Below are 22,552 nucleotides of genomic sequence, written 5' to 3' on the forward strand. Positions count from 1 at the left end.
TTTGTTTGTGTGTGTGACTGCGATCCGTCCCGCTTCTCTGGGTTAGCGACTGCCGGACTCAGGAGAACTGTGTGTCCAATCAGAGCTCGGACCGCCAGCTCACACAGCGGCTTTGGGGCGGTGTGTAAACTTTTCAAAGCAGAAAAGTCTCTCAGTCCTTAGAAACCGTTCATACAATCACATGGATTTGTGTTTCCAGTCGTGTCCCGACAAAATGAAGGCTGATGTTATTCCCACATATTTACGTGCAGCCAGGATGCAGATTGCAGCTTTTCCCGCATGGATTTTGTGTTAATCAAACAGGGCTAATGTTGTTAGCGCTTGTGTTAGCCTCTCTCTTTTTTTTATTGTAAAAAAACAACAAAAATCCTGTGCTGTTTGCACAAAGACTTCTTTGATGAATTGAAAATGTCAACAGTTGTGAATATTTTCCTCACACAGCTTCAGCGGTGTGCAGTTGCCGGGCAGTTCTGTCAGTAAGTCAGCGATGACTTGATACAAGAACGCAGCCCACGATGGCCAACCGCCAGGACAGCAGGAGACAAGGCGATGAAGAGGATCTGGGCAAAGCGAGCGATGACCAGGAGGAACTCGGATGAGGTGCCTCGGTTGTAGTTGAAGTAGTTTACAGATATAACGCTGGTTCCCCAGGACACAGTGAAGAGCAAAACAAGAATAAGAATCACCTGGAAAACAAGAAAAGGATATTTGAATGATCCAATAACAGATTTGTAACATAGGTGGGTCTAGAAACCTTTTCTGGACGTACGCTGTCATTCTTTTTCTTACCTTGGCAGCTCGTTTCTCAGCTGGTACCCGCTTTACGACTGGTGCATCTTGGACTGATTTCCTTGTCCTGCCGTATGTGTGAAGCGTGTAAAGGGAGCTCAGGTTGGTCACTGTCATCAAGACAATAGGCAGGGTTTCATGGATCACCATGGACGTGGTGGCGTAGGCCAGGCCGCTGTAGCTGGACGGGAAGTTCCACACACAGCCCAGGAGGGGGCGTGTTGTGCTGCTGATCAACATGAGGGTCTGAGAGAAGAGAAGGAAACAAGAAAGCAGAGCAGACACTCACTTTGAGATGAAGGTGGGTTTCTTTAAAATAGGAAATTGGCTATAATAGATATATTTTTTAAAACTCTTTGAAGCAGTTGGTTACTATCCTGAGAGTTTTTTCTGTGGTGTTCAGAAAAGACAAACATTTCCATTTCTGTTTTGTTTTCAGTTTGGTTTTGTATAAACTTGTTTGCGTCATTTAAATTTAATCTGAACTGAATTACATTTTAGAAAATCTTGACATCATAAATATGGGAAAAGAATGCAATCTCATAATGTGTTCACATTTTCTTTCGTCTCCGTGTACTGCTAATTGTCTCTGCACAAAAAGATTCAAACTTAAGAAAAACACAGAAAAAAGCCCCACGATGCTAAACGTCATACAACAAGTTTTTGCAAAGAGAGACAGATTTGGTGAGGTTAAATGCAAATGAACTATTTAATGAACATTTTTACATGAAAACAATGTTTTTGCCAAAATTACTGTCAATTTTTCACTCCCATTCATTCCCAGTTAGCTTATCATACTTAGCATGTTTTGTCTGGCAGTCCGTCGTGATATTAACCTCCTTGAAAAAGGCCACAATCTCTTGGTATATTAGACAGACACAGTTATTGTCATGGTTTGGTTTTCTTTGCCTTAGTTTTTCCTTCTGTTTTTGTTCTGTCATGATTTGAGTTCTGGGACAGTGTTGTAACAGGATTACAATGGCTTCAAAGGTAATTTAGCCTATCACAATCAAGAATTTGTCCACAGTTTTTAGAACATGCTTTAATATTATTGATTTTGGACCAGTGGAAAGTTGAACACGGGGCTGCATTCAGCCCATGGGATGGACTTTTGACATGTCTGGTGCAAAATTTATTGATATATTTCTTCCTCTCACCTCAGTGCTGTTTGCATTACCATTAGTGGAGAAGATATGTGCAGGAATGGAGTAAAGGAGGTTGAGGATCCAAATGGAAAGCAGGTTTAGCAGCAGAGTCTTAGGAACGCCTCGAGAAGCTTGAAGGTTTCCAACAGAAGGAGCCACGCGCCTCAGAGTCTGGAGGTGGAACACGCTGAGGTAGAACGTGGACCACACATTGACCGATCGCAGCCACACCCAGACTCCCATGAGGAACTGACACCGTTCTCTGGACAGAAACAGCTGTGGAGAAGATGCATCCCTTTGTTTCATGGTTGCTTGTCTTTTTTTTAGATACTTTTCATGACCTGTAGATTTATGCGAATAATAATCTGTTTAGTTTTTAAATAAAATAAATGTGAAAAAATGACACAAAAACTGTTTACTGTGACATCCAGTTTTCATGCAGGTAATTAAAATTTTACATACCTGGATCCCAAAGTCTGACATGACAAGCAGAATATTTCTCATGACGGACACCATCAGGTTGGACGCTGCCATGTTTATGATGATGATGTTTGAGTTGTGAGCCACTCTACGATCCTGGATGACACTCTTCCCAACAACCACAATGACAGTGGTGTTACCCAGAACGCCCAGCACCACCAGAATGGCATAAAATACCGCTTGTAAAGCAGACATAGTGGTCTGAAGTCCCGTACCCAAAAGCTTAAAGGTTTTATCCGGTCCAATAGGTCCAGTAAAATCCATAAATTCGGTATCGGCTCCAACAGCCAGCCTTAAGAAAGCCTTTTCTTCATTTTGGATCAATCAGCAAGGTTATCAATCTACTGAAAGAGTTCCATGTTCATGTTCTGCGACCTGATGCTGTCCTCCACAGAACCATTTCAGGAAAAAGTAGTTTGTCTTGTCATTCATTGTAAAGAAAAAGTTCTTCTATAAATATATTAGCTTCTGTTGGTGAGAGAGTGTCAAAGCACAACAAAGCATTAGACTCAAGGGAGCAGAAGGTTCATGTTAATAAAACCCCAGAGATTAATCAGCTTCTCTGATGGAAACATGCTTACTTTGCATCTCAATATCTGCAGCATCACCCAAGAGAAACGGAGAACGTTTGGATGTGAGAGTGCATGTGCTCTGCAGCCAGACAGGCCTCTAAACAAATCCTTTTCAAAAAATCAAAAAGAATGCAAATACATGGTATGGTTTTGAAGAACATGAAATTAAAATCAATCAAAATCTTTAAATCTTGTTCTGAACCAAAGAGCTGAAATAAATATTCATATCAAAAACTTTTGGATCAATGGACATGCATCCATTGTTGCAGGAACACTAAAAATAGCAAATTTCTAGATAACAAAAGTCCTTTTTGTTCTTTTTTGGCTTTAACAACTTTTCAACGTACTCTTGAATACAGGGGACTCAGATGGTAGAGCAGGTTGTCCAATGACCGAAGGGTCGGCGGTTCAATACCCACACCCCCAAGCTAGCTGTCGTTGTGTCCTTGGACAAGACACTTCACCCTCCCTGCCCCCAGTGCAGCTGCACTGGTGTAAAAGTATCCTTTGTATCCCATTGATGTGACATCCCTAGGATGACAAAGGTGGATACATGTCATCTTTTGCCTGAAAGCCTTGATCAGACATATTGGTTTATTTATTACAGTCTTCTGTAACACAAGCTCCTATATAATAGTAATAATGGATTAGATTTATCTGCGCTTTTTCTTGTTGCTCAAAGCGCTTACAATGTGTCCATTATTCATTCACTCCTATTTCTTAACCCTTGTGCTATGCTAGGCACTTTAACATTGGGAGTTGGGTCATCTAGACCCACTAGACAGTGCTCTGAACCTTTTTTCTTCAATGATTTGTGATTTTCACTGGTGTCCATGGATTACATGAAATCTCTCCACCTGAAAACGGGAATATTGATTCCCAAAATGTCATTGACGTCACTAAACATATTTTACTTAAACGGGAATTTATCATGATAAAATAATCGTTATAATCGTAATAATAGTTTTATTCCCTATTTTTCAGGCTTTTGCACAGATTAGTTTTACTTTGAGATTTTTTTAATTATGACATCCAGCTCTTAGTCTGTGAATGTAAGAATCGAGGATGTAGTCCTCATTTCTAAGATCATGTTTTTTAGATACAAGCAAAAAACATTGAAATTATATTATTGGAATAACCAAATGAGAACCATAACTATCTTTTTATTGAGGACCAAAATCAGTTGGACAGAATCCACCATGCCATTTCCTTTCTCTCACAAAAACATACATTCAAAGTCATGACATGTCAGTGATTCTTCTTCTTCCACAGCTTTAGCATTTCTGTCAGTAAGTCAGCGATGACTTGATACAAGAACGCAGCCCACGATGGCCAACCGCCAGGACAGCAGGAGACAAGGCGATGAAGAGGATCTGGGCAAAGCGAGCGATGACCAGGAGGAACTCGGATGAGGTGCCTCGGTTGTAGTTGAAGTAGTTTACAGATATAACGCTGGTTCCCCAGGACACAACAAAGAGCAAAACAAGAATAAGAATCACCTAGAAAAAAAATCACAGAAAGTAAAATAATTTATTTAGTAAATTGGTGACAAACTTACAGCATTTTAGAGACAGCGACAGTGCTGTTCTTTTTTAAATTGGACTTTAAAAATGGTTTAAAACAAACAAGAAAACCCTTAAATGTACCCAATGAAATTAAAAATTTTAAAGGAATCTTTTACTCTTATGAAAATTCTTCCCTACCAAGGGGCAACCTTAATAACCCTTCTTTGACACAGTGCTTTGACCAACCATAGGGGGTGGTTACAGAAGCACCCTAATGTTAAAAGTGCAACTTTAAATTTAACCTGTATAAAGTCCAGTTCAACATAACTCCAGTGTGGACATTCTTTAGATTAACCTAACTAGGGGTATTGTAGCTGCCACTTTTTCTTTTGAACTTAGTGTGTCTTTTTTGATAAGTTTTACGATTATTTTAAATGTGTAGATTAAGTTAGAAAAAGCAGAAAAGGAAAAAGAGAAAAGAGAGCACGACGTAAGGCAGACGTAAGATCCAGAAGGAAGATCAGCAAGAAAAGAAAATTAAGAAAGAAAGGATGTCCTAATTCCCAACGAGGTTCTAATTCTCTTTTTGGCAGCATACAGCCAACGAGGTATGTTTATTGTATGTTGGCATTTTTATTGTGAGTGTAAATGTTTATTTTCGAAATTTGTACTTGTTTTGATAAGCATTAATTGTTTTGTTTGTGCTTTCTATAGTTTTCATGGTGTGTGTGTAAGACAATAAAGACACCCGTTTAGGAAAACCACTTGTGTCTGGACTGACTGCGAGGGAATTACAGGTATAATGATTAATCAAATTAGACAATGAATCATTTTCTATTCCTACAATCGACCAGATGGATCTGTCTGAGGCATGTTGATAATCAAACCGATCTGACCAGTAGGCAAGTTGATAATTGTACCGCCCTTGTTTCAAAATGAGATAAATGTATTGTTTATTTGTTTTAACTCGGATCATCTTGGGGTTAAGAAGGGTTTTGCAAAGAGCAGCAGGAGAGCTCTTTTTGTTTGAATCTTTTTTTAGTTTTTGCTGTTGTATTGCTGTTGTATTTTCCAACAGCAATTTTCCAATTGCTGTTGGAAAATACCGTTTCATTGAGTCACAGTAGGTTCATTTTACTATAACATAAAAACAACCAAGTGCATCACAGCGAACAACACACAAGTGATGTCAGCAAAAAGCGATCAGTCCATCATTCCAGTCCAATGTGTGGAAAGACTTTGAATTTAGCAAAGACATGTGACCAGAATGTTCTAAGAATGTTCCCTTTGGATTCTTTGGATGTGGAAAACAACAGTGGGCTGAACTTTAGCAGACTAAAATGTGAATGGATTTGACATTCATTCTAGTTTACTTGTTTGTTTGTTTGTATGAGGTTCCGTTTGTGCCAAAAATCTGTTTTTGTGTCCACTGTCTATGTCTTTGGTTTATTGTCTATGTCTACTGACCGAGTTCATTGAACATTGGTTCATGCGTTATGAGTAAAACTTTGCATTTGTCTTTGTTATAGCCCCTGTCGTCTGACTTTGTCGTCAGGAAAGTCCTTAGTAACCGTTGCTACTGTCGTAAAACTAAATAACTTAAAACGGTAAAGTGAAACCGTTGTACACATGCAACCCCCCTTTCTGGCAGTGCGCGTTTGCAGGAATATCAATAAAGTTTTGTTTTTTTAAACGTGTTTCGTTCCGTGGTAGTACAGGAAACTATTTTCCGGCCGTACAAAGGACTTTTCTGACAACTTTGCCCAAATTTGAAATACAACAAGATCTAAGGACAGGACATGGTGAGACAACGAAGCTAACCACACTAGCAATGGTTGTTAAGGATTTTCCTGATGGCACGTAAAACGACGTAGCTAACGACACTAGCAATGGTTGCTAAAGACTTTCCTGACGCCATAGTTAGACAACATGGGGTAAGGATAATGACAAAGACAAATGCAAAGTTTAAGCATAAAGCAAGCATATACATCACAAAGTAAAAACAGAGTAATAATCAAAGTAACATGGGCATGCAGAAGATTTTGCTTAGTAGTACATAGACATGAACCAATGTTCAATGAACTCGTTCAGCAGACATAGACAATGGGCCCAAAACATAGACAGTGGACGCAAAAACACGATCAGTAGACATAGACAATGGACCAAAGACCAAGAATCTGGAAAACTTCACTGTTCAGTACCAGGTGTTAACACAAAATACTTTTAGCAGATTCTGAAGTTGAGAAAAGCAGCTTTACCCTGATATGACTCTGTATTATGGGGAATTGCTCATGCAACCAAAAGTAAACCAACTGAATGTGAGGCTGAATCAGAATCTGTTGGAATTCCACTGATTGCAAAACGGTCGAATTGTTACAGTCGTTCAAAGAGCATGTGTTATGTTGCTGTCTTGGTAACAACTCCGGTGTCAAAGGGTTATTATGAAACTTACAGTAAGTTGTTATCATATTGATTCTCCAAGCTAGGTCTGTAGGCACGGTCTAGCTGAGCCCACTGTCAAGAGGACCCTTGGGTACCAAGGGAGAATGAAGACAGTGAGTAAGAGTGGGCAATGATTTCCAATACTCATGTCAACACAGCTGTTTAAGGCTGTGCCTGTAAAGTCTCTGGTACTTGGAGAGGTGGCCATGCAAAAGCCATTGGTCACCATAACTATAGGAATTTTGTTAGGCTGAATGAGTCCTTCAAGCCCAGCTGGCTTGAATGATCCCCAAAAAGGCTGATAGGCAGTGCCAGTCCAATCAGGTTGAGTTTAAGCAGCTGCAAAGGCAAAAACACAGGCCCGACAGGAGTTGAGGGAGGTCATGGAGAGGGACTAATAGTCTCTTACAAATTTTGGCAAATCATTTGGGCCCCGATAAGGGAAGTAGCTCTCCAACAAATTTGTGCCGTCTCCAGTGCACCAAAGGAGGGATTTATTGGTAAAACATAAAGGCTTTGTAACTTTTTTTTCTTACCCTGGCAGCTCGTCTCTCAGCTGGTACCCCCCTTATAACGGGTGCATGTTGGATTGAGGTTCTGGTCCTGGTTCTGCTGTATGTATGAAGCATGTAAAGGGAGCTAAGGTTGGTCGCTGTCATCAAGAGAATAGGTAGGGCTTCATGGATCACCATGGACGTGGTGGCGTAGGCCAGGCCGCTGTGGCTGGACGGGAAGTTCCACACACAGCCCAGGAGGGGGCGTGTTGTGGTGCTGATCAACATGAGGGTCTGAGAGAAGTGATGGAGGTAAGAGAGCAGAGCAGACACTCACTGTGAGATGAAGAAATATAGTTTTGATACTGGTCTAGAACGTGCGCTACATGCCCTGTGTGAACGTAGCAATAGTTGAACAGAAAAGTTAAGTTCTAATTGTGTATACCAGTGACGTACGTTAAGGGTTATCGCTGGTGAGGCACTGATTCTTTCAGTCAGATTTACAAATAAACGTGAGGCCCCATATATATGCTAGAGACATCCTATGACATAGACACATCCTCCCCCACACAGTGGACTACCGTTTACTTGTAAATTAAGTCTATCCATCCCTCTTTCTGGGTCAATAATTTCAGTTTTTCAATCTTATTTTAGTTTAAAAAGTCTCTGAAAATATGTTGGTGCAAATTTGGTCATCTATTATTTATTACTTTACGATTTGATTGAAAGCCTAACTTTGAGACATTTTTTAATGATTTGTCATTTTTGCAGTTAGCCTTAACCACTGATTGTATAAGAGAATTAGACTGAGTATGAAGTCAACCACAGGGTCTTACTTTTTGTTCCAATAGAAGTAAATTCAGTCACCATTTTTTTGCGATAGGTATGTTGGAACCTGAAATCATCAGTAAGCAGCAGATTAAGCAGAGTTGGTCTGAGTCACCGTTTCTATGGCAACCACTTTTGCCAATGTTGGAAGTCAACACCCCTACCACTTGAAAGCGGGTTCATGAGAAGTCAGTCAACTGTTTCTAAAGTTTGACTAATGTCAATTCTCATGAACCCGCTACCCACCTCACTCAGTTCTGTTCTCAAGTGCAGTCAATGATCAGAGCAAAACAAAATAACTAAGTCTTATTTAAATTTTATTAGCAAAATTGAGGAACCAACAAGAGCCCTCTAAATTGAGGCAAAGCTGCTGCCGGCCTCACCTTCTGTCTTCTCAATGTCTTCTTCTTTATGCGATCACTAAATAAACCGCAGGAGAACTGGAAATACAATACCTTTTAAATAGAAAGTGAGGAATAAAGTAATAAAAATGTGCTCAATGTCAATGCTTTTTAAAATAAAGGATTAAATATTAGTAAAAGCAGGGTAAACTAAAGGCATGCGCTCAAACCAATTGGCATGGGATCGCACAATTTGCCTTAAAGCAGAGTTCGGTGCTACCTCACCTTGCAGACTATGCTATAATTAAACAGGAAATATGCAAAACACAGCAATTTTGAGTAAGAAAATGAATGTAATGATTAGAATAATATATATAAACTGTATTTTTAACAAAAATTAGACAATGAACCCCACCTTGCCCCTGGTGGTACGCGGGCGCCTGTGTTTGGCAGCGGAGCCGCCACCAGTGTGTGATTGTGTGTGTGACTGGGTGAATGGGTCTGGGACTGTAAAGCTGTTTGTCCTTGTAGGTAGAAAAGAGCTATACAAGTATACGCCATTTTACCATTTACCACATGTGTTTCATTGTTAGTATAGCGGTACAACTTATGATGGCAGGTGAGGCACTGCCTCCTGTGTCTCCTGACTGCACATCCCTAGTGTATGTGTCATTCCTCTCACCTCAGTGCTGTTTGCATTGCCGTTAGTGGAGAAGATATGTGCAGGAATGGAGTAAAGAAGGTTGAGGAGCCAAATGGAAAGCAAGTTTAGCAGCAGAGTCTTAGGAACGCCTCGAGAAGCTTGAAGGTTTCCAACAGAAGGAGCCACGCGCCTCAGAGTCTGGAGGTGGAACACGCTGAGGTAGAACGTGGACCACACATTGACCGATCGCAGCCACACCCAGACTCCCATGAGGAACTGACACCGTTCTCTGGACAGAAACAGCTGTGGAAAATGTTCTGTTAATTATGACTTTTTCTAAACTGCTCCTGGTCATTAAACATGTTAACAACAGTAATTGTTTAAAGGAAGAACAATTTCATTCTAAATAAATATTTTTTGCATGAAATACTGGCTACACATAAAATAATGCATTCCTTTTTTAAAAATGTTTAAAGGGCAGTAAATCCAAATTTTACAAACCTGGATCCCAAAGTCTGACACGATGAGCAGAATATTCCTCATTATGGACACCATCAGGTTGGACACTGCCATGTTTATGATGATGATATTTGAGTTGTGAGCCACTCTACGATCCTGGATGACACTCTTCCCAATAACCACAATGACAGTGGCGTTACCCAGAATAGCCAGCACTACCATGATGACGTGACAAACAATTTGTACATCAGAGACTGGCACTTGAAGTCCAATTCCCACATGTTTAGGGTTTTCATCCCTTCCTTCAGGTCCAACAAAGTCCTTGATTTTTGCAGCAGCTTCATCAGCAGGCCTTAAATCGAGCTGCGTCTTCATTCTGGACACAGCAGACATAGTAGACTCACTGTTAATCTCTCTGCTGATGTGGAGCTTTGTTCTTCTCCCTGTTTTGGTCTATCACTTGAAGGTCTCCGCTGCAGAGCCAAAGGAAGAAGAGGCTCCTGCCTGTTCCATCTTTGATAAAAATCTGACTTCTGCGAGCCGCCTTCGATATATGAACCCCTGTTGGTTCCAAGAAAGCGACAAAGCTTCACAAAACTCTGGGGAGAAAAACTTTCAAGGTAATAAAACACAGGAGAGTAATCAGCTACTCTAAATGAAGCCTCCTTACTTTGCATTTTGAGACCTGTCCCACATCTTGATTGAAGCCAAGAAGTTTGTGTTGTGTAGGGTGTGTTTAACAACAAGAAAACCCTGTCTACCCAAATTACGAGTATTAGCACCACCATAAAAAATTAATAAATACGTTTACGATTTTTTTTAATAAAAAACGCTGTAATTTTACTAGAATAAATGTGTACATTTATGAGAAAAAGTCATAATTCTACCAGCAAAAGCCATGCTTATTTGAAAATATAGCTGATGCTGTAAGCCCGCACATTATACACTCTAAAATCTATCAAAGCAGCTACTTATGGCGATACAATGAGGCTTTAGTTTATCATAGTTTAGTTTCTCATCTGAACTAACAAACATCTATCATCTATGTGCCATAGTACATTTGAAACTTTGCAACTATAGTGCTGACGAAAGTGCACCTGCCAGAAATCCACTCTTTGTGGGTCAAGCATCTGCCTCTAAAGAGACCCAGTTTCCTGGAAATTATTTTCTGTCTTTATAATTACAATTACTCAATGTTGACTCAGAAAAAGACTTTGCATGTCTTTGTTTGTGAAACCAATGATAAAGTAACTGCTTACTCTATGGGTTTCATATTGAAACGTCATGTGGTGTTGGATTCCCTCTGTCTTGCTGAGTGATTGATTGCCCCACCCTTTACCACCCTTTACCCAGCTGCAATCTCTCGCTTAGGCTCTAGCACAGTGTTTTTCAACCAGTGTGCCGCGGCACACTAGTGTGCCGTGGGAGATGGTCAAGTGTGCCGTGGGAAATTGCCCTCATTAATCATTCACTGATCTAAAAACATTTCCCATCTCCAGGAAATCAGCTCTTTGTTCATCCAAACAGGCCCTGATAAAACACTGAGTAGTTAGGAATATAAAAGATCTTAAAATTACTTTTTCTATGTGTTTATTTAATTCTATTAAAGACATTTTGATAAGAATGACGGTCCCGCCCCTTTAACTGTCTCCGGCAATCATTCTTGAAGGCTTAATCACATGTCATCAGTCTGACCAATCAGAAGTGCTTAAAGTCTTCACTTCCTTGTTCTTAATTCTGCTCATAAAGTCTCTCAGTTCCAACAAAATTACCAGCTAAAGCTCGTCTTTAGAGGTGTAGATTTCCACAGAGTCCGGTGTCAGACCGTGGAACAAGTAAACAAAACAATGAAACTCCGAGACGCGAGTCTTTCTGCCCTTTTTCGGCAGTTTTCACACTACATCTCCCATGATGCATTGTCCCAGCGCGCAATGAGTCGTCCGCGTGAAACGTCTTGAAACCACAATGAACAAACAGTTTCTAAATTTTCTAATTTAACTTTTATTTCATCTCTTAGAAAAAACAGCCGCAACTTCCTGCTTTTTCGGCCACAATTATCACAAAATGCACATGAGATTGCGGGGGAGGGGGCTGTCGATCAATACAGACCATGAATTTCTGCTTTTTTTGGGGGGATGCTGGTGTGCCGCGGGATTTTTGTCAAGGTTAAAGTGTGCCATGGCTCAAAAAAGGTTGAAAAAACACTGCTCTACCATATGCCCTGCTCCTTCATCCACTTGTTGCCTGATCGTCTGTGCACCTAGCTCAGTTGGATATAGCTCTCAGCCAAGCCAAGCCAGCCAGTCAGCCACAGCTCCAGTTTCCTGCCTCCCAAGTCAGCTCCTTTTTCTGAACTGCATCTGCTCAGCCCAGCTCCAGCCATCCCTTTGGATTCTCACACCTCACAAATAATAGTCTGCTACATTTATCCTCCTGCCTTGCCCTGCGCCTCAACATATACTGTCATGGTGCCTCTGTCAGTCTCCTCCCCCTCCCCTCTCAGCTTGGCTCCTGATGCGACACAGCTGGGACCACTCAACTCATCACCCTGACTGCCTTCATAAGGAGCTCCAGGACCAGTATTCATCACCAGTTCGTTGCCGCTGATGGTGCATAGCATGGTCTTCATGTTCTCAGTCATGGTTTTAAGCCACTGCCTAAGTCTTGCTCTAACCTTGTCTCCAGGAATCCATTACCACGAGTGGTCGCCTGAGTCTGCTGCATTTTTGGATCACAGCCTTGTCATCACCTCCTGTCGAGCCACAAGCCTCTGCCGATCCTTCAATCCACCACGAGCCTCTGCTGATCTTCCAGTCCACCACGAGATGGTCGAAGCCACCAGTGATGTCACGAGCTGACGAAAAACCTCCATCCTCATCGTGGGTCCTCTTCAGAGTCGGCTGCTCTGCCAACCTACCTCTGAACCAAGATCTGAATATTAAAGCCTTTTCAACTTACCCCCAAACTCACCTGTGTCTCCTTCCGGGTTCCAGCGTCTGGGTCTGTTTTGGTCCACTAATCATGACCTATGGGTCCTTTTTATTTGTTTTTGTTTACTATTTTTCTTAGAAAACAGGCTTTTGTCTCATAAATGTATGAATTTAAAATATAGGAAAAATTCAACTATACTATTGAAAAAATTGCCTTTTTAGTCACCATTCTACAAGCTTATTCTTGTTAATTTTTGCATTTATTCCTAGTAGTTTTGTGATTTTATTCTCTTAAAATTCCAACTTTTTTGTATTTTTGTTGCAGTTTTACAGTATTCTCTTCCTTTTTTTTTCTAATGACGGCCCTAAAACTGTCGTGACCAGAACAACATTCTTCTGAAAATCTGTAAACTTTCCTAGAAGTTAATGAAACCAAAAACAAATGAAGCAGGAACACCAAGCAAAATTAAAAAATGTGTTCAACCCTATAAATTACAATCAAATATAAAATCTTGCATTTGCAGTTGGTATTCAAATTCATTCATTCATTTTCTATTCCGTTTTATCCCTTTCGGGGTCACAGGGCTGCCGGAGCCTATCTCCGGGGAATTTTGGTCTCATCAAACCAAAGGATCTTCTTCCACTTGATCATGGAGTTTTCCACATGCCTTCTGTGTGAACTCTAGTCGAGCTCTAATATGTATTTTCTTCAACACTGGCTTTCTCATTACCACTCTCCCATAAAGCTTTGAGTGGTAAAGAACCTGAGCAGCAGTTGCTACTTGCACAGTCTCTCCTATCTCAGCAGCTGAAGCTTGTCACTCCTTCAAAGTAGTCGTAAGGCCTTGTTGGCTTCTCTCACAAGTCTCCTACTTGCACGGTCACTCAGTTTGTGAGGGCGCCCTGACGTAGCAGACTCACAAGTGCCATACTTGTACCTCTCAACAAACACTTTTCTGTGTTGCTTGGAGTGTTCCTCTGTCTTCATGGTGAAATGGTAGCCAGGAATGCCGCGTGGTTAACCACGCAATTTTAGGAAGGTAGCAAAAAACATTTAAGTTTTCATTACCTCAGTGCTGTTTGCATTGTCATTAGTGGAGAAGATATGTGCAGGAATGGAGTAAAGAAGGTTCAGGATCCAAATGGAAAGCAGGTTTAGCAGCAGAGTTTTAGGAACGGCTCGAGAACCTTGAAGGTTTCCAACAGAAGGAGCCACGTGCCTCAGAGTCTGGAAGTGGAACACACTGAGGTTGAACGTGGACCACACATTGACCGATCGCAGCCACACCCAGACTCCCATGAGGAACTGACACAAACCTTTGGACAGAAACAACTGGAAATAGACAGCTGGCACAAGTTAGTTTCTACCCACATCTCCCTATCAGCCCCTGCTGAAGCTTTCTGCAGGCACAGTTCATCACCATGCCCAAAAAACAAGCAGCCACATATTCACTTAATCTAAAATAACTGTTTTCCTGGGCGGTGAGGAAGACGGAGTGCTCAGAAAAATAAACCACACAAACATACCTCAATCCCCAAGTCTGACACGACAAGCAGCGCATTCCTCATGACGGACACCATCAGGTTGGGCACTGCCATGTTTATGATGATGATGTTTGAGTTTTGTCCCACACTACGGTCCATGATAACACTCTTCCTAATAACCACAATGACAGTGGTATTACCCAGAATGCCCAGCATTACTAGAATGATGTAAAGGCCACCTGTTCAATAGACACGATTGTCCGAAGTCCCATACCCACAAGCTTGGGGTCTTCAGTCTGTCCAGTGGGTTCAATAAAATCTTTCATATCCGTAACAGCTTTGACAACCAGTCTCACAAAAGAAGAGTTCTTCATTTTGGATTTCCCAGACATTGATGGACCCTGGTAATGCTTCTGCCGATGGATCATGTCTATTTATTCAGACGCCCAAACCCGTCTTTCACAGGGCAAATAAAAAACGGTTTTGTTACCTGTGACATTAAGCTAAAGAATGACGTTCTATGTTGTGCGTCATCCACTACAGAGTCAAAAAGCATCCCAATGTTTTAGAGCACCGGGAGAATACGGCTCGTTAATGAAACACAAGAGATTAATCAGCTTGACTGAGTAAAATGTGCTTACTTCAATATATGACCCTATGTAACATCACCCTTGAGGGAAAAGGAGACTTTTGTACTCTTACTTTTGCTCTATATCTTGCACGTGTGCTTCAGTTGTTGTTGCTACCTGCTCTCAAAAAACAAAGTAAAGTTCAAGGTAACGCCACCTGACTAGAAGTTTATTTATCTACTCTGGTGTATTTCCAAAGATAGGGTTTCACTAAAGCCAGCACATAAACAAAACACCCACACACATTTATTTTCAACCTTTTTATCTTTATTAATAGATAAAATACATGAGTGGGGTGGCCGTGGTGCAGCGTTGGGGCGGTTGACCCCCGAGCAGAAGATTTCAATGTGATTCCTGCCTTGCCTTGTGTCGAAGTGTCTCTGGGCAAGACACAGAACCCCACCTTGCCCCTGGTGGAAGGTTGGTGCCAGTTTTGAAAGCAGAGCCGACACCAGTGTTTAAATGTGTGTGTGACTGGGTCTGTGACTGTAAAGAGCTTTGGGCCTTCAAGGAGTGTAGAAAGCGCTATACAAGTACCGTGTTTTCATGACTATAAGTTGCACTTTAACCCTTTAACCCTCCTGTTATGTTGCGGGTCAAATTGACCCGTTTTAAAATTTGAACATCTAGGAAAAATAGTTAAAGTATTTTTTCAGCATGAAACTTCTTTTGCTTGCCTTATTTCGTGCAATCAACATATATTGTAAATTTGGTTCATCTCACATATTTGCAACCCCCCCCCTGCATGTTTATATCACATAGATACTGTTCGGGTCAATTTGACCCGGCAGTCAAACTGGAGGGACAAGGATGTCTTATTATTAGTAGTATTGCTTTCTTTGCAGCTGTGAGACATATTTCACCCCAATCACACACATAGACACACAAGCACGCACGCATGCACGCAAGCACGCACACACACACGCACAGGTGCCTAGGTGTTATGACTTTTGACAGGAACCATTTATGTTCTCGCGGGAAAACTCAACCCACATTCAGTGGACACTCAACAGGGGAGGGGCAAAACATATAAAAGATTCTCTGCATGGGAGTCCTTCCAACACACAGGCAGACCTTTACAAAATGAGCAGCAGAGGCAGAACGATGACAGTCCAGGAGGCTCTGGAAGTCATCACTGATCATGTTCAGAAGAAGACTATCTTGAGCTAAATTCTGATTCTAATGATTCTGATTTTGAACCAGATGAGGGAATTGCTATTCCTGTTCCTCCAATCAAGACATTCATATCAAAGAATGGTGAAGTAAATTGGTCTTCATCCCCAAATATGCGTCAGACAGACCTGTCTGCAGAAAACATAATAAAGACAGTGCCAGGGCCCACTAGGATGGCAGTGACTCATGTGACCATGTCAATTCAATTCAATTCAATTTAATTTTATTTTATTTGTATAGCCCAAATTCACAACAGTCGTCTCAATGGGCTTCGTATCGGTAATTGAAAAAGTAAAACATAAAATCGCGGTAAGGAAAAAACTCCTAAAAAAATAAAATGGATTCCGGAAAAAACTAAGAAACCTCAGGGGTGCCCACATGAAGGAGGGATCCTCCCCCAGGACGGAGAGGCGATTTACCAGAACTCTTAGAGAAGAATTAATTTATCTAACTCTACAACTACATATTTAAAGTCCAGCAGACGAGCTTTATCCAGATGGAGTTGGGGGGCGGTTGGTGGGACGGTCGGGGGCGCGAGTCGAGCCAGGATCCCGGTCAAGACCAGCATGACCTGTGCGAAATGTGCAAAATTAATTTGCACAAAGCACAGTGTGATGACTGATCACTCTTGTGCTGTGTATATGTACAGACACACACACAACTTCATATTGCTATTGCTTGTCTGTTGTATTGTGATTTTGTTTTTTTTTCTGGTTCACAGTGCATCTATGTAAAACAAAATTTCAAGATTATGTTTCAATGTTATGTAAAACTATTGTGTTTTATATGGTGGTCTTTCAAAAGTAATACAGTAGTGAAAATTTTGAAAAAAGTTTGAACATGTATATTTTTAAGAAAAACGATTGAATAATCTAATAATTGAACCACTACCTGTTAAGAGGTAAGGAACACCATTTCACTAGTTTTTGAAAGAATAATTAGTAATGGAGTTAGTGATTATATATTCACACTGCTTGTTAGGATTTCTTGGGTTTCAATTAATTAATAAAACCTTCACGAGTCAAATTGACCCAGGAACATCATCTCTGTTCCTCACAAACGAACATAACAGGAGGGTTAAGGATAAAGATTTCATGTAATCCATGGACACTAGTGAAGATCACAAATCATTGAAGAAAAATGGTTCAGCGCACTGTCTAGTGGGTCTAGATGACCCAACTCCCACTGTTAAAGTGCCTATGATAGCACAAGGGTTACAGTCTTAAATTTTCTACAAACTGAAGATGGCGCCCTATGAGGCAGTGCACCTATTGTGTAGATGTGGGGCGTAGAGGAAGGCAGCGTGAGAAAGGGGGAGAGAAATTTGGACCCGCTGGGGCATTACTCTTGACGGTAGTGAGAGTGAAGTTGCCAATCTTTACAAATCCAGTACGGGAGCAGTAAGCAGAGGATTCGTTCACCACCTTTGTTTACGACATTGCAGTCTATTTACTTTGAACAACACAAACATTGTAACATGAGTGTCACTTCTCTTCACAGCTCCCTAACTCATGATGTGGGATATCAACCCCTCCCATGAGTGGCCATAGGCAGGGCCAAGCCCTGGGTACCCACAACATTGTTTACAAAAGGGCGGAAGCCCTGTTTGACCTGCAGCTATCAGCTACGTGGATTGATGGATTTTTAGATGCTGTTTTGTGACTGAAAAAATAAATAAAAACTAACTCCGATTTGCTACTGCTGCATTTTTTTAAACACACACTGAGTGTTTGTGTGTGTGCTTAAGTCGTCGGTGTCTTTGTGAGCGCATATTTTGGAAGGAGGAAAGCAGAGCTCCGGCGTCCCGCGTGAACAACAAGGAGGGGGGTCAGGCGCTGAGCGCAAATGAGTCTGTGATCGCACATTCAGTTTGTGTTACCCTGTTAGGGAGAACAGTAAAAAAAAAGGTTTCCTCTAAAGAACAGAGCCTGGTTCTTTTATGAACCCACTCTGGAGGCTCTGAGGGTTCGAACATGGCGGGCACAGAGAGTCAGTGTGAGCGTTCCTGTTTAGCAGACTGTTCACATGGACACCCAGGTATTTAAAGGATGTGATAGTTATTATGGTGCTGGTATTAATGGTGACAGGGCTGTGTGCTCTCACCTTTCGTGGATCAAAGATGATCTCCTTGGTCTTTTTCTCGTTAAATATGAGATGATAATTATCACACTAGATTTGAAAGGAGGGGATTTCATCCATGTAGAGAGAAGGAGGGTCGTCTCTGAGCAATAGACTTCATCTGAGAATGTTCTTATGTAATTGTTAGGCTCACTACTCCTACAGTTGTTTGTGTACAATGTGTAAAGAGAAGGAGAGCAAACACAGCCCTGAGGAATACCAGTACTACAGAATTGAGCTGGGATAGATTGTTTTTGACTTTGACCAGCTGAACCTGTTAGTCAAAAAGGAGTACAGTAACCTTATCAAAAACGGGATTTACCTTCATATCAGAAAGCAACTGAACCAGGACATGAGGTTGTACTGTATTAAAGGCAGAGGAGAAGTCTACAAACACCTGTGCATAAGCCTTGGGGTTCTCTAGATCAGGGGTCGGGAAACATTTTGGCAGAGAGAGCCATAAACGCCACACACTTTTAAATGTAATATTGTGAGAGCCATACAATTTGTTTAAAACTCAAAATACAAGTGAATATGTGCATTTTATTTAATTTCAACACTTTTACAATACAATAAGTCTGTGGATTCATTTTAATACCGTGGTGCAGCGGTAGGGCTGTCGACTCATGATCGTAAGATTGCAGGTTTGATTCCCGCCTTGCACGCCCATGTGTCGAAGTGTCCTTGGGCAAGACACTGAACCCCACCTTGCCTCTGGTGGGAGGTTGGCGCCAATGTTTGGCAGCGGAGCCGCCATCAGTGTGTGAATGTGTGTGTGCATTGGTGAATGGGACTGTGACTGTAAAGCGCTTTGGGCCTTAGAAGGCCCTTAAGAAGGTAGAAAGCGCTATATAAGTATACGCCATTTACCATTTACCAACATTGTTATTGTAGCAGACGGAGTTGGACTGGGTGGCTGTTGGGTCGCGTTGTAAGTTCCGGAGTTCATTGAACGCATCAAGCAGAGATGCTGGTTGGCCCTCAGTTCTGTCACTCAGCCTGTTTTTGGGGAGTTTGGACCAATGGGGTTCAGCTATGGGCTGAATAAGTGAAATAGGAGGGCTGGTGCAGGAGCAGGGGAATATAAAGTGGGGAGGAGCGCTCTAGGCGGGAGAGACTCAGGAGTTGCTGGATAAATTGTATGGCGTTGGTTACGGCTTGCAGTAACCAGAATAAAGAATCTTAAAAGAGGTTAAGTCTCAGTGTGGGAAAGGGACACTACATTGTTATGCCTTCTCTAATAAATGATGAGTATTTCTTAGCATTAATGTGACTTCTGGTGCTGCATGGTGGTTTTGCTGATGGTCTAGTCTGGTTGATACGGGGTGAGTTTAAGCTTCATGCAGGCGTTGATACTTCCATCCGTTAAACATGATCGTTATTTGGTCTTAATGTCACGGTACCCCCAGCCAGCTCCTCCTCCTCGTCAGGTCCACCTGCGGACACCAGCTGTCCCGCCTCTTCCTCATCAGCGGCTGGACTCATAAGGAGAACCAGGACCTGTACTCGACGCTAGTTCGTTGTACTCCACGGTGCATCCTCTGGCCCTGTTCACGATTATTGTTCATGCTTCGTATACCTTGCCTAACTCTGTCTTGTTTCTGCCTGCATAGGATCACATCCACGTCAGTCACGCTCTGGACTCACAGACTCACCGTTTCTCTGGTCCCTCCTCGTCACCCCTCTGGACATCCTCCGGGAAGAACGGTGTTTGCCGCCAAGACCCTCCAACCATCCTCTAAACGTTCTCTCCTGGAACTCTGTCATTCCTCAAATTAAATCCATTACTTCTCATCCTCTTCGCTTGCCGAGTATTCCTTCCGGGTTCCAGCATCTGGGTCTGCCACAGCCTCGCTAGCCATGACACTTAAAGTTCTTTAGATGTGAGAAAGACTGCTCAGATTTGTCTGCGAGCCAGATGTGGCCATCAAAAGAGCCAGATATGGCTCCCGAGCCATGGGTTCCTGACCCCTGCTCTTTGAAATAAGATGCACTAGACAAGCAACTGCATCCTCTGTGCTACGGCCACGCTTATAAGCGAACTGAAGGGCTCTAACTGAGAACATACCTGTTTTGAGTAAGTTCACGATGAACTTTTCAAAACATTTCATGACCACAGATGTCAATGCGATTGGTCTAAAATTGCTGTTCATAGACGAGAAAGATGCCACATTTTTTGTGTCAGTTTTCTAATGATGGAGGACATGTATAAAGAAAATTATTCTTAAAAATTTATGTCTTTATTCAAATCGTGATGAATCAGGAGCAGGAGGTTGTGAGGGGGCTGTAAGCTAGTGGAAGCACACGTAAACAGGTAGATGACAGAAAGCAGAGGCAGGAATGCTCCGCGCCAAAGGTTCTGCCCACAACTCAGGTACAAATTCACCCGCCGCTCTACAGAAACTATGTCCTAGAAAACGACACAGGTGTTTTGATTTTCTCTGGCAATGGCGTAATCATACTTAAAAGATCACTGGAAGCTTTTTGGAAATAGATCAAAAGATGATCAGAGTAGTAATTTAAAGCAAATAAACACAGCACCAACACTATCCCATCTTTGAAAATCCTTTTGAAAAGTTCTTTCATTCAGTGACAGGCTTGTTCAAACACTTGAGTCGCTGCAGGAAAGCATTCTCTGTATCAGGAGAGAATGCTTTCGACAGGAGAAATGAGTTGTAAATAAATAAGTTGCTTCAATATTTACTTTTTAATGGAAATCTCATTGATGTGTTGTTATATCTAACATAAGCATAGGTATGCTTTTGTTCAAGAAGAAAAAAATAGGTTACAGAATGTTCATTGTGTTCATTCAATGCTTTGTGTCTTCACCGTACAGCAAATCCCATCTCCACGACCTGAGCTGTAGACCGGAGACACGCAAACCTGACTGTTTGATGCTAGGTGGGGGAGACGTGTTGCAGGTGTGGTTGCAGGCAGATAGACGGTTGATGTGGAGCCATCTGAGAGGAAGTTCTTTGAGTTTAATGTCTCCCAGCTGACCCAGAAGCCTTTCAAACCTTCCTCATGAGCTTGCCATACTGCTTGAACATCCTCCCCCTCCATGTCCCATCGCTCTGCCGGAGATAGCTGAAGGTCAGTCAGGGCAGGCAGAGCTGCAGAAAAACCAAACAAAGTTTAAATTAACTAATGGGTTTAGTGTAAATGATGAAGAAAATAACTCTGAAACTGTAAAAAGAGAAGTCTACAAGCCAATCTTCATAAATATTCTTTTATTAGTCTATACAGTAAGTGTTAATGGTCTTGAACCTTGTTTTTACTGTATATGAATTACTTATAGCCTTTGAGCCTCCAAGAGTCCTCAGGTCCTCGGGTGCAGGACTGTTGAAAGTGCCTAGAGTTCGAACAAAAACCCATGGCGAGGCCACATTCCAATACTAAGGGCCTCGCCTATGGAAGTGCCCAAGTACCCTCTTCTCCCTTGTGCTATCCTATGACCCCACCCTTACATTGACGTGTTCTCCCTACCATGGCAAAGGTGGATAAAGGTGGAAAGATTTCATGTAATCCATGGACACCAGTGAAGATCACAAATCATTGAAGAAAAAAGGTTCAGTGCTCTGTCTAGTGGGTCTAGATGACCCAACTCCCAATTTTAAAGTGCCTAGGATAGCACAAGGGTTAAGTAGCTTTTAAATTTGGTTTTTGTTTTAATGTTCTATTTATAATTTTACAATGTATTTATCTGTATTATCTATTTTATCATAGTCATGCTTGTTCTTATTAATTATTACTATAAATTATTTTATTTTAATTTATTTGTAAGCAAATTTTGTCGTGGTGGCCTGTCAGACTCCTCCCCCTCCCAGCTCTGCTCCAGACTCTCAGCTGTGACTCATCATCTCATCCACACACCTGCTACTTAAGGAGACTCACCTCAAGCATTCTTTGCCAGTCAGTTAAACCTGATGGTCAGCCTTTTCCACGAGAGTCACCCGAGTCCTCATCCGCCGCGAGCAGAAGCTGAATCCCTCACGCTCCTCAAGAACTCCAGCCACACCACCGTCAAGAACTCCATTCACGCCACTGCCGTGAGCTCCGGTCACGCCGCTGCACAGATCTCCGTGCTCACCTTGGTCTACGAGCCGCTGTCAAGCTCCACGCCGCTCTCTCTTCCTGGATCCGCTGGCTCCTTCAAAATAAAACCACTTACTTTCCTTTCCACCTACCTGCCTCTTCCTTCCGGGTTGCAGCATCTGGGTCCGCCTTGATCTGATCATGACAAATTTCTTTCTTCTCACCACACTCTTGGCTGGGATGTCTGTTTTCAGGCCAGGGGGTCATGACCTTGCTTGCAACCGTGGTTCACTTGCTCTGGTCTCTCCTGGCTGGTGGGAGGCTGGGCTGTCAGAAGTCAGAGCCCTGTCTCCCGCTCTGGTGACCAGCGGGAACCGTCTCCAGAGTTTTGAGTGTACTTCATCTCCCAGCAACCCCAGCGCACAGTTTCTGGATGCCACACACCTGACCTTCATTTGCAATCACTCACAGTCTACTTAAGCAC

At 42.1% G+C, this 22,552-nt stretch overlaps 2 protein-coding genes and 1 pseudogene across 2 annotated transcripts; all 3 read right to left on the bottom strand.

Moving 5' to 3' along the window:
* Window positions 1–316: 316 nt before the first annotated feature.
* Window positions 317–2,332, bottom strand: LOC101159247. Its single transcript, XM_023954660.1, has 3 exons — window positions 1,947–2,332; window positions 790–1,035; window positions 317–686 (listed from the first exon to the last, which is right to left on the bottom strand). Exons 1-3 carry the CDS (start codon window positions 2,238–2,240, stop codon window positions 474–476), a joined length of 753 nt encoding a protein of 250 aa, XP_023810428.1. The 5' UTR covers window positions 2,241–2,332; the 3' UTR covers window positions 317–473.
* A 1,808-nt stretch (window positions 2,333–4,140) lies between these two features.
* Window positions 4,141–10,324, bottom strand: LOC101158998 (neuropeptide Y receptor type 6-like). The gene is made up of 4 exons (XM_004086135.4): window positions 9,741–10,324; window positions 9,279–9,542; window positions 7,470–7,721; window positions 4,141–4,485 (listed from the first exon to the last, which is right to left on the bottom strand). Exons 1-4 carry the CDS (start codon window positions 10,089–10,091, stop codon window positions 4,273–4,275), a joined length of 1,080 nt encoding a protein of 359 aa, XP_004086183.1. The 5' UTR covers window positions 10,092–10,324; the 3' UTR covers window positions 4,141–4,272.
* Window positions 10,325–12,123: 1,799 nt separating this feature from the next.
* LOC101158750 lies at window positions 12,124–14,681 on the bottom strand (annotated as a pseudogene).
* Window positions 14,682–22,552: the final 7,871 nt, after the last annotated feature.

The sequence above is a fragment of the Oryzias latipes genome, chromosome 5, assembly GCF_002234675.1.
Source record: "Oryzias latipes chromosome 5, ASM223467v1".
Lineage (NCBI taxonomy): Eukaryota > Metazoa > Chordata > Actinopteri > Beloniformes > Adrianichthyidae > Oryzias > Oryzias latipes.

What these genes read in the sequence shown, in the direction of transcription:
- LOC101158998 (XM_004086135.4), bottom strand. Translation starts at nt 10,091, where the DNA reads ATGTCTGCTGTGTCCAGAATGAAGACGCAGCTCGATTTAAGGCCTGCT. An exon ending in TGTCAGACTTTGGGATCCAG is followed by an intron (nt 9,543 to 9,740) that starts GTTTGTAAAATT and finishes CATTTTCCACAG; the next exon opens with CTGTTTCTGTCCAGAGAACG. An exon ending in CTGAGAGACGAGCTGCCAGG is followed by an intron (nt 4,486 to 7,469) that starts GTAAGAAAAAAA and finishes TTTTTTTTCTAG; the next exon opens with GTGATTCTTATTCTTGTTTT.
- LOC101159247 (XM_023954660.1), bottom strand. Translation starts at nt 2,240, where the DNA reads ATGAAACAAAGGGATGCATCTTCTCCACAGCTGTTTCTGTCCAGAGAA. An exon ending in GTAATGCAAACAGCACTGAG is followed by an intron (nt 1,036 to 1,946) that starts GTGAGAGGAAGA and finishes CTCTTCTCTCAG; the next exon opens with ACCCTCATGTTGATCAGCAG. An exon ending in CTGAGAAACGAGCTGCCAAG is followed by an intron (nt 687 to 789) that starts GTAAGAAAAAGA and finishes CTTGTTTTCCAG; the next exon opens with GTGATTCTTATTCTTGTTTT.